The 15,919-nt window shown below is 44.5% G+C and overlaps 1 protein-coding gene across 1 annotated transcript in view; it reads left to right on the top strand.

Moving 5' to 3' along the window:
* Window positions 1-3,384: 3,384 nt before the first annotated feature.
* Window positions 3,385-15,919, top strand: part of PGM1 (phosphoglucomutase 1) — a 57,274-nt gene continuing 44,739 nt past the window's right edge. The window contains exon 1 of the mRNA XM_022581233.3: window positions 3,385-3,873. Within this exon, the coding sequence (XP_022436941.2) occupies window positions 3,628-3,873 (246 nt within the window). The 5' untranslated portion in view covers window positions 3,385-3,627. The remainder of the gene's footprint in view (window positions 3,874-15,919) is intronic.

The following is a 15,919-nucleotide window of genomic DNA, read 5'->3' as shown; positions in this document are numbered from 1 at the left end:
GCCTGAGATAATCCATCTGGGACTATCATTAAGTACAGTTAGCTTATATGGCACCAAACATTGGGGAAGAATACCTGGCCTCTGATACCAAATGTCTTTGGAGGCACACAATCATCCTGTCGAATTCTTGACCATTGGTCCACACTGCCAAGAATTCTCATTTCTATTTGTTTTTTTTTTTTTTTTTTGCGGTACGCGGGCCTCACTGTTGTGGCCTCTCCCGTTGCGGAGCACAGGCCTCCGGACGCGCAGGCTCAGCGGCCATGGCTCACGGGCCCAGCCGCTCCGCGGCACGTGGGATCCTCCCAGACCAGGGCACGAACCCGTGTTCCCTGCATCGGCAGGCGGACTCGCAACCACTGCGCCACCAGGGAAGCCCTCTCATTTCTATTTGTATGGGCACTTCAGGTCCAATGGCTTCTTTTCCCACTTCACTTGCCACCCAGGAAGGAACAGGAATCATTCTGCTGCTTTTCTCAATACTACAACTTGGAAATCTGTAAGTCAGTTTTTGAGTGCAGGTAGAATATTCGAACATGATGGGATATAACTTCCATGATTGTTACATTATGTGGCAAAGTGGAGGTTATCCAGGTATTCTGATCTAATCACACAAGCCCTTTACAAAGCAGTAGTTTTCTCTGGCTGATGGTGGAAGAGGGAGTCAGAGATTGCAGCCATGAGAAGGACTCACTGTAGGTGGCCTCTAGGAGCAGAGAGTGGAGCCTGGCTGACAGCCACCAAAGAAACAAGGACCTCAGACATACAACTGCAGGGAAATGGATCCTGCAACAATTTGAATGAACTTGGAAGCAGATTCTTCCCAGAGCCTCCAGGTAAGAGCCCAGCCTAGCCAATACCTCGATTTCAGCCTTGTTGTACAGGTACTATGAACATTCAACCCAGCCAAACCACCCCCAAGACATCTGACCTGTAGAACTGTGATAATAAATGGGTGTTAAGTTGCTGACTCTGTGGTAATGTGTTACACAGCAAGACAAATAATATAAGGGGATTACATAAAAGCATGATTACCAGGAGGAGGGGATCGTGGGGACCACCATCTACAGGAGCCCAGTCAAGATACGCAGAACCACCCAGTTAACTCATAAAATCATGGGCAATAAGAATAAATGGTGATTCTCTAAGTTTAAGAGTGGTTTGTTATATAGCTAAAGCTAATTGTTACAACTTCTGAGGTGAGAGAAGTATGGAACAAGTCCTCTTAAATGAAAAGCCCCATCCTAGTTCCAAAGATAGGGAAGAACAGAGAAAGAGCATGAGATCTGAAGTTGAGCCCACCACTTTATAATAACGAGTTACCATTTACTGAGTAGCTATCAGTACTGTGCGAGGGGCTCTATATTCAGTATGTCATTTAATCCATACAACTCTGAGAGGTTCGTATTTCTAAGACTCAGTGATTCTATGCTATATTTTCATTTTGTGGAGTCAGGTAACCTTGATTACATTCACCATTCTATTCTCAATCCTCTAGTCTATAAAATGAGTTTGATTATACTACTTAACCCACAAGATGGTACTACTCTATAAGCATCATGCTGCTTTACTTACATCCGCTGATTATGATTGAATCTGTTTGGATCAGAACATGGCTAGTTTCTAAAGGGTCTCAGGTGAGTCTACTGTGTATGCATGATTGAGAACTAGGGACATACAAAACCCCATTAATTCTTGCAGAAATTCTCTAAGATAGGTTTTGTGCCCATTTTATAGTAAAGAAACATATGCCCACAGATATTAACTAGCTTTCCCTGGTTAACACATCATGTAAATGACACATTTCTCAAGCAGAGGGGACAACCACTCTCACCAAATCAAGGGAGATGCTGAACCTAAAAGACAGAAGATTCCTAGTTAACAATCGAGCCTCTTTGATTGACTCTGTCTCCTCCAACCCTTTGTGGCCACCTCAGTTCTTTTTGATCTCTTCACCAATTCTGTACTACATGAATAACTGGTGGTAGTAACACTCAGCCTTACCGTGTATTTGTACATATGTTTATCAAGGCTTCCCCATACATGTCCTAGTTCTCAAACCTGGTGACATGCAGGCAAATCATGGTAAGAGCCCTGGCTTGGGAGCCACATCCACCTGAGTTGGCCTCCTGCATGTACTTGTCTCTGTGGCCTTGACTAGTTTTTATTTATTTATTTATTCATTCATTCATTCATTCATGCGGTACGCGAGCCTCTCACTGTTGTGGCCTCTCCCGTTGCGGAGCACAGGCTCCGGACACGCAGGCTCAGCGGCCATGGCTCACAGACCCAGCCGCTCCACGGCATGTGGGATCTTCGCGGACTGGGTCACGAACCCATGTCCCCTGCATCGGCAGGTGACTCTCAACCACTGCGCCACCAGGGAAGCCCCCATTTTTTTTTTGAATCTCAGTTTTGTGAGCATGAAATAGGGGAAAAAATAAAACCTGTACTTTAGAAACATTATACTCAATAAACATTATATTCAATAAATCTTACCTATTAGTACACCCACCCTAACCAAATGAAGTGTGGCCCATCAGTAAACAGGTGGAAAGTAGTAGGTTGAATTAGACCTTTGAATTAGACACAAATACCCTAATATTTAGAGAATAGAAAAAATGAGTCAAAATCTAGCTAAGGCTGACACTTCCATCCCTCAGAACGTGTTTCCGGAAAGTTATTTACACATGAAACTCCAGCTTAACCACAGGAAATGTTGTACAGATCTTCTACTTAGGGTTACCTCCTGATAAACCCACTGTTAGGTGAAACTATCATAAGGGGAAAACGCATTTAATACACCTAACCTAGCAAACACTGTAGCTCAGCTTAGCTTACCTATAAGAGTACTTACTTTACCCTGCAGTTGGGCAAATTCATCTAACACAAAGCCTATTTTATACTAAAGTGCTGAATGTCTCATGCAATTTATTGAATACTGTACTGAAAGTGAAAAACAGAATGGTTGTATGGATACAGAGTGGTTCCACGTGTATTGGTTGTTTACCCTCCTGATCAAGTGGCTGACGGGGAGTTGGGGCTGGGTTTGCTGTCACAGCTCAGCATCTCCAGTGTACAGAGTACCTACTGCATATTGCTAGCCCAGGAAAAGATCAAAAATCAAAATTAGAAGTATGGCTTCTACTGAATGCTTATTGCTTTCGCACCATCATAAAGCGGAAAAATCCTAAGTTGGAACCTTCCCAAGTCTTCTAAGTCCGGCTGTCCCTACTCTATTCTTCCCACTTTGCCTCAAGTCCTTGCCCTGTGACCCGGTCCCTACCCCAAGCTCTGCTCTTCCACTTATGGGAGGAGTTCCGGATTTCATTTTACAGCAGATGGGTTTACGAGGGGAGGGTAAATCAGAGAGGCTCCACCCATCACACTGGAGGCCTAGGGGTGGGCGCTCCCCATTCCCCTCCCTCTCGGACCTGCAAGGAGGTGGGCTGGCCGCGAAGGGAGGGCCCTGTCCCCTGTCCCTTTAAGGAGGAGGGACGAGCACCGCTGAGAGAGCTGTATTGCCCCGACCCGTCAGAGGCCTCACCACACAGCAGCTGCAGCCACAGCTCCGGTCGCCCCTCGCTTAGCAGAGTCCGCTCGGGCCCCAGGAAGCTAGTCGCCACCATGGTGAAGATCGTGACCGTTAAGACCAAGGCGTACCAAGACCAGAAGCCGGGCACGAGCGGGCTGCGGAAGCGGGTGAAGGTGTTTCAGAGCAGCGCCAACTATGCCGAGAATTTCATCCAGAGTATCATCTCCACCGTGGAGACGGCAAAGCGGCAGGAGGCCACCCTGGTGGTGGGCGGTGACGGCAGGTTCTACATGAAGGAGGCCATCCAGCTCATCGTCCGCATCGCCGCCGCCAACGGGGTAAGGGACGCGCCCGCTCCTCAGTCGCCCTCGTCGCCCGCCCGCCTTCTGCCTCACTCTTGCGGGGCCACTTCCGCGCGCGCCGGTTCAGTCTCCACCCCCACAATTCTCTGCGCTCGCTCTTCCTGGCCTAGCGGGCCGGGCAGAGGTGGCCCCGGGCCGGACAGTGGCCACGGGGCGCCGCAGAGCTGCTCTTCTGCCAGCTCCTCCCCTCCCTCGTCGCCCCTCCGCCCCCGCGGGCGGGGAGGCGCGAGGCGAAGGGCAGGGCTTGACCTTGGGAGGCCCGCCCCTCCGCCTCCTGCGCCTCCCTTCTCTTTCCTCCTCCCCCCTCCCCTCCCCCCGCCGCCGTCCAGGCCTCTGACCTTTACGTTAACCTTTTCTGCCGGTGAAGATGCAGTTACCGAGCAGAGTGCAGTCGCCTTAACCCGGAAAGGTTAGAGGCCGCCGCCTTGCTCAGAACCCCTTTGCATCCCGCCGGGTTGCCTGCTATTCTCGTCCGGGACTGGCGCTTCCCGCTGGCTGCGAGCTCAAGGCTTTGGACACCCGCCCCGCTGGTGGTCAAGCGCTCAGTTCTGAGGAGGCGGTCGCAAAGTCCTTTTCCCCGTCCCCTAAGTTTGCTGGGACGGAGCTTCTGCCTCTGCCCTGGAGCGGCCTGGTTGCTGGGGGGACAGGCTTTTGAAAACGGTAGTCTTTGCTCGGTGTTGCTACTGGATCTGTTCCACCGAGGGGGCTGGAGCTGAATTTCCATTAGAACAGAAACCACCTACCCAAGGGCGCTCTTGTGTAAGTAGTCGTGGCAGGCCAGGAAATTAACGCAATACCTTGGTTCTGCCACCACAGCTAAGGAACGTTAAATGAGTTAATGGGGCAGGTCCACTTAGGTGAAACCTTGAAGTAGACTTTTCAGTCAACCTGGTACGTTTGCGAAAATGCGGCTTTATAAAATAAGTAAATTGGGGTAATTGTCTACTCTTATAAAAAAGTTTTCTAACGAGTTTTTTTTTTAAGTTTTCTTTTTTCTTTCTATATTTAACATAAGATTTGACTTACACTCACCTCTTCTGGAACTCAGTAATATTTAGTAATATTTTTATCCATTTTAGCAGTACTTTATTTCTCTTATTAACATATTGAGTGCCATTTTGCCAAGCCCTGTGAAAAGTACTTCCCTGCAGTATCTCATTTATCCTCCTGTAGCCTTATGAGGTAGATGCTATTATGGGCATCTTCAAGATGCCAATTAGAAAACTGAAGCTTAGGCAGGTTCAACAGGAACTCTAATGGCAGCACTGAGAATCTAGTATACACCTGCTAGTTCCAAGGACTTGAACAGTTTCTGGGAATGAAGAGACCCTGAGCCTAAAGACATATTTTCCAGCTGTCTCTCAAATCTAAACTGGGAACAATCTACATCTGCCTCTCTGGGTCAAACATTTATAAGCATCGGTGAGAGAAGATTGTCTGGATTTGTTTTCTTTATAATCCTGAGTTTTCAGACAACCTCACATTCCCTTGAAAGAAGAACGAAGAATGAACAAGACCTGTATCCCAGTACAGCTCTTGTTCATTTCCCTGTTATCACCTGTGTTGAATTTGCATTTCTTCAGCAAATACTGAGCCTATACTATGTCAGAGAAATGGGTGGAATAAAAAGATGATTTAGAAGCAAGATTTGTCCTTAGGGGGCTTACAGCATAGTGGGAATTTAAGGGGTCCAACTGGAAAACTGTCCATTTGAGAGTAGCGTGGGGTGGAAGAAAAGAATTAGTTAAGACTAAAAATATATGTTCTTAAAACCTCTTCACCCTTTTGCTTCTACCCTGTTGCTTTCCCCGCCCCCTTTTAGCCAATCTTTGTAAAGGTTGTGTACATTCACCATCACAGATTTCTTAACTCCCGTTCACTCACCGCCTTACTGCAGTCTGGCTTCTGTTTATTCCACCACTCCACTGACGTTGCTCTTGCCAAGGTTACTGATGACTTTCTGGTTGCTAAATCCATTGCACACTGTTTAGGCCTTATCTTATCTGACCTGCTTGTTGCATTTGGCACTGCTGACTTTGTACTCATTAAAAATTCTCATTCCCTTGCCTTGGTCACTGTCTCCCAATTCTACTCACACTTTTTGAGAGTTCCTTCATGGACTGCTTACTCTACCCACATCCTAGCTATTCCCTGGGTTTCCATCCTCAGCTCACTGTTCTCTGATTTGATTCTCTCTCTCTCATCCCTCACCAGGGATTTAAATATGCTGCTCTTTCTCTTCTGGTGCAATCCAGATAGCATCTTCAGAAAGCCTTTCCCAGCAGCCCCTGTCTGCCACTCTTCTCCCTTAACTGACCTTTCCCCGTAGATACCGCTAGAATAGTTGAAATTGTCAGTTTACATGTGACACTCCCTCGTACCTAAGGCAATGCAGCATTCAATGAATCCTTGTTCTGTTGCCCTGAATTATGAAGTATATGGAAAACACTTCAAGTATATTCCAGCACTTAAAGCCAGCATATAGTTTATGACCCATACATTTATTCTCATTAAACATTTATTATGTGCTTACTTCTTATCAGTCATTGTGCTTAGTACTTGGGATATAATACATTCCTGCCCTCAGTAAGTACATAGCCTAGAAGGGGAGGTAGACAGGAATAAGCAGACAACACAGTGTGTTAGGTGTTGTGAGGGAGTTATGTGCCAGATGCTGAAGGGACAGGAGCATGGCAGGCTGTACTTGGGCGCGGAAGGGGAAGCGAAAAAGTTTTCACAGAGGGGTGGTAGCGGGATTGAGGCTTACAGGATGAGTTGGAGTTTCTAAGATGGATTTGTTGGGGGAGGAATTCTAGACAGAAAGAATAAAAATCATAGGAGTTGGGGACAGTTCTCTTGGGCAAGTTATTCAATTTCGGATCCTTTTTCCCCCTTGTCTGTGAAGACTGGAAATGATAATATGTACGCAGTGAGGCTCTTGTGAGGATTAAATGAAACAACATATTTAAAAGTGCCTGGCAGCCCCTTTTCACCTGGAAACTGTTTGAATGACACTTGTAGGGAAACCTCAGGATGAGCCTGAGGGCAGGACTTTCTGTTATCAATGTTCTGCTAATATGGGGACACTAGTTAGTCATACCCAGCCTGAGGCACATATTAATGCCCACACCCCATAGATCTCAGCGTTGTCTCCTACCTTCCTCTTACCCTCAATGGCCCCAACCAAAATAGAGGGATACCTTGTTAGTCAGAACCCAGTTGGGTACAAGTGACAAAAACTTAGATTAGCCCAAGCGAAAAAGGAGGGAATTTGGGATACCTTCCAAATGCTCATTTACTGCTTAAAGCTTTACCCAGACTGGAGAGGGGGAAGGGTAAGCTGGGACAAAGTGAGAGAATGGCATGGACATATATACACTACCAAACGTAAAATAGATAGCTAGTGGGAAGCAGCCGCATAGCACAGGGAGATCAGCTCCGTGCTTTGTGACCACCTAGACGGGTGGGATAGGGAGGGTGGGAGGGAGGCGCAAGAGGGAAGAGATATGGGAACATGTGTATATGTATAACTGATTCACTTTGTTATAAAGCAGACACTAACACAACAATGTAAAGCAATTATACTCCAATAAAGATGTTAAAAAAAAAAAACCTTTACCCAGACTGACAGTGTCCTCAGCCACTCCCTGCGGGAATCTAGTATTGGGAACACAGTCCTGGCATATCTGTGTTTGCTACTGTGTAACATCTCTTGCATTCCAGGAACAGAGGGGGCAATTCCCAGTCTCTTTTCCTGACTCTGTGAGTGTGGGCCAGGGACGCCTGAAATGTTTGCTGTAGTGAGAAAATAAAGCAGTATGTGTGGAAGTATCTTGTAAAATATAAAACATGAGGGGTTTTTAGTGTGTTTGCTTCCTGTAGAGTGTGAAACAACAGAGTTGGAGGACGGGGCTCTCTCCAACCAGCCTCTTCAACCTACTTCTCCAACATGCTCTACTCTCTCACATCTGGTTCCACCTGGAGCGTTCTTCTCGCCCCTTCACCTTCAGGTCTGGGTTTAGTTGGCACTTCTCCGCTCCCAATCCCTGAATCGGGTGCACCACTTTTCTGCTCTCGTAGCCTGTCTTGCTCACCTCCATGATAGTGCTGACTGCATCTTATAGTGGTTGTTGGGTTGCTTGTCTGTAACCCACCTGGCCTCCAACACAAACCTTCTTGACTGTAGGTCTCAAGTGGATGAAGCCTGGGCTTGTCTCGTTCTCTGCTTTATCCCAGGAGACCATTCAGATGAACTGCGAGTTCATCTGGAGCTCCCGCCAGTGTTTGTGGTCCTCGCGCTGGTTGGTTTGGCCCCAGAATGGCTACTCACCCCGCTGATTAAGCCCATGGGACTCACACAATGTAGTGACCATTTCAGCTCACTCTTTAGCAACACAGGTGTTTGTAAGCATATTAGAGTTCAGTATAAGAGACTAATATTTATTCAGAATCAAATCCTTACCCCCAGATCCTACCATGTGGTGACTCAGGAGGAAAGTTACTCCAAATCCTACCCCCAGATCCTTATCCCCAAATCCTACCAGGTAGTGTGACCTGGGAGGAAAGTACTCCTTGGGCAGAATCATTCACACTCAACAGCAGGCAAAAGCAGATTCATGTATCAGTTGTCAAAATGAGCCGTATGGTATAATCTATAGGAAAACAGGATCTCACCCTCCCTGTATGCCACTAACAACAGTTTAAAAGGAAGAGGCCAAACTTAACCCTGGGAAGATTTTTATAATGTATGGATAGTCATATCAACCCTGGGGTGGTGGAAATTGTTACTTGCCAATATCGTTCTGGCGCCCTCTTGCAATCTCACATGACTCTTTTGTATATTAAAAGCTCTGAAAGTCCTACTTAACATTGCTCAATCCAGTTTTCCCAAGCTTTTAAATAAGATATAACAATCCCTGAAACTGCTTGCTTTGGGATATACTTATTTATGGAAAAGATCAACTGGATGAAATATCAGAAGACCAGAGTCCTGATTACAACTCCACCATTTCTAGCAGGTTGGACAAGTCAACCAAGTCTTTCTGTACCACCACCTACCTGTCACGTTTCTTCTTTTCAGAAACACTTTGGGGCACTCATGAAGAGGAAAAAGGGAAGAAATTGTTTCCAGTACGAAAACGTAGTGTTCAAAGTGTTTCAGACTCATTGGCCTGAGCTGATTGACATTCCTCACTGTATTTATTCAGGGTTCATTCACCTTTTCTATCTTGTGCCTCAGGGACTCATCTGAGTGGTGATTGGGATAAGCATTGGGAAGGGAGACTTCCAACAGTTGAAGTTAAAAAAGCAACAAAACCCTGAGGCAAAGGCAGCCCCTTTTCACCCTTTCCAAACATCCTCCCCACCCCTAGGGCTACCCCGTTTGTGGTCCATCCCGTTTGAGGACACCAGGTAAGAAAAGTCTTCTCCAAATTCTCCCAACTGAAGGTGAGCCCTCGATTACTTGGCACACTCAGGAGCCATTAAAAATTTTTTTTTTATTTTTTAATTTGTGTGTGTGTGTGTGTGTGTGTGTTTTCACATCTTTATTGGAGTATAAATGCTTTACAATGTTATGTTACTTTCTGCTGTATAACAGAGTGAATCAGCTATATGCATACGTATATCCCCATATCTCCTCCCTCTTGCATCTCCCTCCCACCCTCCCTATCCCATCCCTCTAGTGGGTCACAAAGCACCGAGCTGATCTCCCTGTGCGGCTGCTTCCCACTAGCCATCCACTTTACATTTGGTAGTGTATATACGTCAGTGCTTCAGTAGCCATTTTTAAAAGGTGATTCCCCACTGTAACCACGGCTCCAATGGCCACAGAATGACTGGGTATGTCTGTGTCAAGTTCAAGGAAATTTAAGGGAGAATGAATGGATCATAGAAACTTGCCTGCTTAACTTTCTTAGAGGTGTAGCCCACTCAAATCATTCTTCTGAAAGCTTTTCTGAAGTCTGAAGGGGTCCAGAATACATCACTGTGGCATTAAAAACTATTTCGAGCTGAAGGCCTTTGAGAATAGGCATTTTTCTGAACCCCTTTCTCTGCCTAAAAGCAGAGCCTCCTCAGTTGTCATAAATCCCATCCCTGGGAGAGAGTTTCTGGAAACCAAGGAAAATTGACTCAGCACCACACCTAAACAGACATTATCACAAAATTATAATATCCCCTACCCATTCCTTTAAGGCCCCATTTATCTTGCCTAAAAGTCCTTTGTTTCTCCAACACTGATAACCACAGTGAAAGTTCTCAACTAGATGGAGTTTAGAAGCCTGAAAACATTAGCTTTTATTTTTTGGCCTCTATGCTTTGTCCCTCCCCTGATTTCTCTGTCACTGATGGTCGCTTTAAGACAGTAGGAAAAGCTAGGCTGGGTAAGAAGACAGTATCCTTAATGGGTTATTTGCTGGTAGGCTAGTTCCCACTGTGTGGCAGAGAATCCCAGGAAAGATTTAAGCCTTTTCTGCTACACCTGCTGCTTCATGGGTAACTGCTTTAGCCTAGGTATACAAATGATCTTCATCTCAACTCTGCAGTGTACAGATTACTGGACTTGGGCAACATGGTGTACAAGCCACAAAGAAAACTTTCCTTAGCAGAACCATCACCTCCATTTCTGCTTGCAGGATGCCTAGTCCTTGCCTGAGCTCCTCTCTGTATTGTGGCAAGAAGCAGCCAACAAACACTACTGTTCTGAATTCTCCTAACCATTTGCCTAGAGCTACAGGTTTGGTTGGCCCGTGGTCTGCCTTCCAGGGTAGTGGTGGTAAAAATTTTGCCATGGCCATAAAAAGTATGCCAATGCTGCATATTTTAGATTCTGTTTTGGTACAGAACACCAAATTTTATCATTAGTTAAAACATAGGTTTTGGCTGCTATAGCAGAGTTCTAAAATAAGTTACTTAAAATAAAAGTTCATAGTAATAGGTTCAAGAGTATTACCCTTTCTGTAATAGACTGGGTGTGGGCAGTCCAGGCCTAGGGTGGTGGCTCCACTGTGTCAGAGGATGCATGTTTTTCTTTTGTTGCTCAGCCTTCCCCAGTGAATCGCCCTTCTCTGCATAGTCCAACGTGGCTGCCTACCACCATATGGTCATTCCAGCCAACAGGAAGGGGAGAAAGAGAGAGGAAGGCACACCTTTCTCAGAGGCTGCATGTAATCGATTTCACTCCTGTTCCATTGGCTGAAACTTAGGCTAAGGCCTCCTCAAGCAGCAAGGGAGGCTGGGAAATACAGGTATACCTCATTTTATTGCACTTTGCTTTATTGCACTTCACAGATACTGTATATTTTGCAAATTGAAGATTTGTGGCAACTCTGTGACGAGTTTTTTTCCAGCAACGTTTGCTCATTTCGTGTCTTTGTGTCAAATTTTGGTAATTCTCGCAATATTTCCAACATTTTCATCATTATTATATTTGTTATGTGATCAATGATCTTTGAAGTTGCAGGTGCAAAAAGATGATAACTCACTGAAGGCTCAGATGATGCTTAACATTTTCTTTTACCAATAAAATATTTTAAAATTAAGGTATATACAATTTTTTTAGACATGATGCTATTGCACACTAAACAGACTGCAGAATAATGTAAACATAACTTTTATATGCACTGAGAAGCCAAAAAATTCGTATGACTTGCTTTATTGTGATATTCACTTTATTGCAGTTGTCTGGAACTGCAATATCTCTCAGGTACGCCTATATCGATGTTATTCTGGGTACTATGTGTTAGGCTAAATATTGGGGGTGTCAGTCTAAATGAAGGGGAGTATTAATCTTGGGGAATACCCCACAGTCCTCATTATCATAAACATGCTTTCCAAATTTAGTGAAAACCACTCAGTCATTTTCAAGTGATAGATTTACAGAGGGAACATAGAGACCTAATTTTATATCGGTACCTAGATTTTTTTAAAAGACCTTGACTATCACTTATTCCAACTAGAGGCTTAGAAAGGAACCTAGGCAACAATCATTCTCATTGTGGAGGACTTTTAAAATAAAACTATTTTATTGAGATATAATTCACACACCACACAATTTATCCATTTAAAGTGTACAACTCAGTATTTTTTAGTGTATTTACAGAGTTATGCAACCATCACCACAATCTGATTTTAAAATATTTCCATCACCCTAAAAGAAGCCCTGTGCATTAACAGTCAATCCTTCTTGCTCCCCTACACCTTCAGCCCTAAGCAACCACTAACTCTACCTTAGGCCTCTGTAAATTTGTATGGGTGGATTTTACACAGACTGAATGTCCAGTTTTGCTTGCCAGGCAGAAGAAATTATATTTGGCAGGCGAAGTCCTGGGAACGTGAGAAGCAAAGGCAAAGGGTCCGCCTCCAGAACGGGAATTAGTGTCCTGTGCTTCTGTGCACATTGTCCGAGCATCGGAGATACAGGATCAAAATAATGTCCTCATTCTCAAGGAGCCTCTAGTTGAAAGAGGTAGATTGACACAAAAACAGACAATCACCACTAAGTTTTATAAGTGCTAATACCCGAGGGAAAAGAGATGGCTGTGGACGCTCAGAGCCGGGATGCCTGCCCCCGCTTGAGGTGGGGGTTATGTGTGGGAGGGGGTAGTGTGTCCAACGAAGCCTTTCTGCAGGAGATGAGTCTATTTTTCTCAGCACACTCCTTGTCCAAAGCCAACCAGGCTGTCAAAAAAAGGAGGAGAAATTTCTCCAGGAGAATAGCTTCTTCATTTTCATGAGTGTAAGCAATCAGATATCTTTTTTTTACAAACATATTTGAACTTATATATCCAAATTAGTATTGTACCCTGCCAAATCACCACTCTGGGAACCATACACTTATTCCAGTGATGCATCTAGTGCTCAAAGCATTTTGAAACTCCTCTACGGGAATTATTTTTCAGCTAGTCGGTTTATGGGTCACCTAGGGAAACCAGTCACATTATTTTATAGTCATGCCTCATTTTTCACCTAAAATGATGTAACAAGATTTGATCACCCACTTTATTCATTAGACATGGCTCCGACCAATTTTCTTCTCTTTCCAAAGTTCACATCTGTTCTCAAAGGATGCAATTTGTTAAGACTGAATACGTTCAAAGAAAGTACCACAGACTGTAAAGACAGCTGCCCAAAAAAGAGTTCCAGAAATGTTAGTGCAAAGTCAGCATTGTTTGAATACATACGTTGCTACCCAGGGTGCTTGTTTTGAAGGAGATAATATTAATTTAGATGAAAATACTCTGGTATAACTGTTGAAAATGAGTTACATTTTATACTGTTCAAGCACACTGCCCTGTCGAGAAGGTCTTAGAAGACAGTTCATGCTGAGGGAGATTCTGGCGTTCTGCTTTCCTTCTGCAGTTTACCGCAGTGGGCTGGGGATCCAGTTCTCGTCCATCCTGGTAAGCATCTCAGCATGCTTTGGTGCATTTAGAAATTGTACACAATAGAAAGTTTTGTGAAAGCCCAAGTAGACAAAATGACCCTGACCTTGGAAGGGAGTACTATCAGCTCAAAGCCACGAAAACCAGAAACCTAGGTGTTAAGCCTGTGTCCACCTCAACTCTGAGAGATCATCCCATGATTGCAAAGAGGCCAGAAAATGGAGCTGGGTTGGCATAACTGGGTGGGGATGGGGAAAGACCTTTTGCTTTGGTAATAAAACTATTATGTTACGCTGCCCCATGGGGACTTTGAAAGAAATGCGTTCTGTGGAGCCAAATGAAATCCATTTAAAAATGAAGCAAAAGGGAAATAAGTGTAGGAAACTCAGATGGAATTGGGAGTGAGGTTGGCTCCTGTCACAAAAGACAGCTGCCTCTCTGGGTTGGGCCATGCAGTTGGCGCCAAGCCCTCTGAGGTCAAATTCACTAGAAACATGCTTATCACACAGTTCACCATAGCCTTTCACCGTGTAAGTAGATTTGGTATAAAGAGAGTAAAAATATCTGCCTTAACGATTAATGTGAGAACAAAGTAGAATTTGTGAAGCGCTCACTATAGTGCCTGACATTGGAAGTATGTAGCAAACAGAAGATTCTGATGATTCTAATGATTACTATGATTATTCCAAACTCTGAAGCCAGTGGAGGGGCAGAGGGGAAGGTCTTCTGTGTCTGTCACCTCCACTGCCAACATGTCCTATCCTTTCTCTGTCCATACGTTGTCCCTTGAATTTGATCTGTGAGGCAGAGGTTCACAGTTGCTCTAAGTGTCAGTCACAAGGCCATTGATTTGAGGCCTTCACCTTACTGGAGTCATGAGCTAGCAGTGCGTAGTTGAAGATGGGTATTTTGGGATGGATCTGTGGCATGGTTACCTGGCCCAGGCCAATGTCATGCTACAGATGGGAAGCTGCACAAAATGTGTGCTGGCATTACTGTGCACCTCCTGGACCACATGTATTTTCTCATTCAACAAGCATTGCTGAGCACTCTTTGAGTGCCAGGCACTGTGTGAGATAGTTGCAGGTACAAAGATAAATAAGACAAAATCTTCATTCTCAGGATTCATGCTGGTAGAGGAGAATCCATAAGTAGTTACAAAAATATGGTGTGAATACTAGTGTATTAGTTTCCTGTTGCTGCTGTGATAAATGACTCCAAACTGGGTGGCTTAAAACTACAGAAATTTATTTTCTTACCGTTCTGGAGATGAGAAGTCTGAAATCAAGGTGTTGGCAGGGTTGCATTCCCTCTGAATCTCCAGGGGAGAAGTTCAGGGAATCAAAGGATCACAGAGTCACTCAACCCCACCTTGAAGGGGAAGGGAAGAATGAGGATGTTTTCTCTGCCCAGACAAGGTGCTTTTTGAGACAAGTGCAGGATGATAAAGAGGAATCAGGGAGACCTTAGCCGAGAGTGAAGTGAGGGTGGAGGCAGGGCACAGTCGCTGCTTTAATGCATATACCTAATACCGTTGTTGTCCTATTTAAAACTATACTAATGGTAATAATTGACAAGAAGATTCCAGTGCTCCATAATCCACACTGCTTCTGTAGACTTCTGACATAATGTCAAATGGAAGACAGGCCACTTGGTGGCTCCTTGAATCTTACCAGATAACTTTAGTTCATAGTGATGGGTTGGAATTGAAGATTTTGTTTCAAATCTCAGTTGTACCATTTACTATGCAATATCATGTATTCTGCTTAACTGATCTAAAGCTCAGTTTTCACACTTGTAAAATGGAATCAATTCTAGTATCTGCCCTCTTGGAGAGTTTTATGAGAATTCATTTAAATAATGGGCATACAAAGGTTTGGAAGACTCTAAGGTGCAGTCATTGGTGCAGAGAACTCCAATCTCCGTCTCTGTCTTCACTGGCTTTCTTCCCTATGTGTCTGTCTCTGAATCTCCCTCTTCTTATAGAGACACCAGTGATTGGATTTATGGCCCATTCTAATCCAGTATGACCTCGTCTTAATTTGATCGCATCTGCAAAGACCCTTTTTCCAAATAAGGTCACATTCACAGGTATCTGGGGTTCAGAATTTAACATATCTTTTTTTTTTTGGTGGGATGCTCAGTTCAACACAGAGCACCTGTGCTCTGTCTACCAAGTGCAGTGGGTTGTACAGGCATCAGAACTCATATACTTTGCACTTGCCCAATATCCCGATGAGAGTCACCTGGAATCTGTTTCCTCTTAATTTTTTCCAAGTTCAAATGCACTTGATCATCCAAAGGAGCCATACAGCCTAAGCACCAGCTTTGGCGTTAAAACTGGTGTCGAAGCCTGCCTTCCAGTTTATTAGTTGTGAGGCTTTGAGCGAGTCATTTATTCCCTAAGCCTCAGTTTCCTCATCTGTAAAATGGGGGTTGTGAGGATACCTATATTGCAGGGTTGTTATTAAATAAACCTGCCTGAGAACCTACATGTAATCCTGTGTACCATGATAAGCCCTTTACATGATCTCCTTTTATCCTGTCAACAACTCTTAAGAAGTTGGTATTTAGACCTCTGTTTTACTGATGAGGAAATAGAGGGTAAGTGATTTGCCCAAGATCACCAAGGTACTAAA

Source organism: Delphinapterus leucas, chromosome 1, assembly GCF_059928025.1.
Source record: "Delphinapterus leucas isolate spDelLeu-1000000601 "Yukka" chromosome 1, BTC_Dleu_Yukka2, whole genome shotgun sequence".
NCBI lineage: Eukaryota > Metazoa > Chordata > Mammalia > Artiodactyla > Monodontidae > Delphinapterus > Delphinapterus leucas.
Note: the sequence above shows the minus strand (reverse complement) of the source record. Positions and strands in the feature narration are given on the sequence as shown.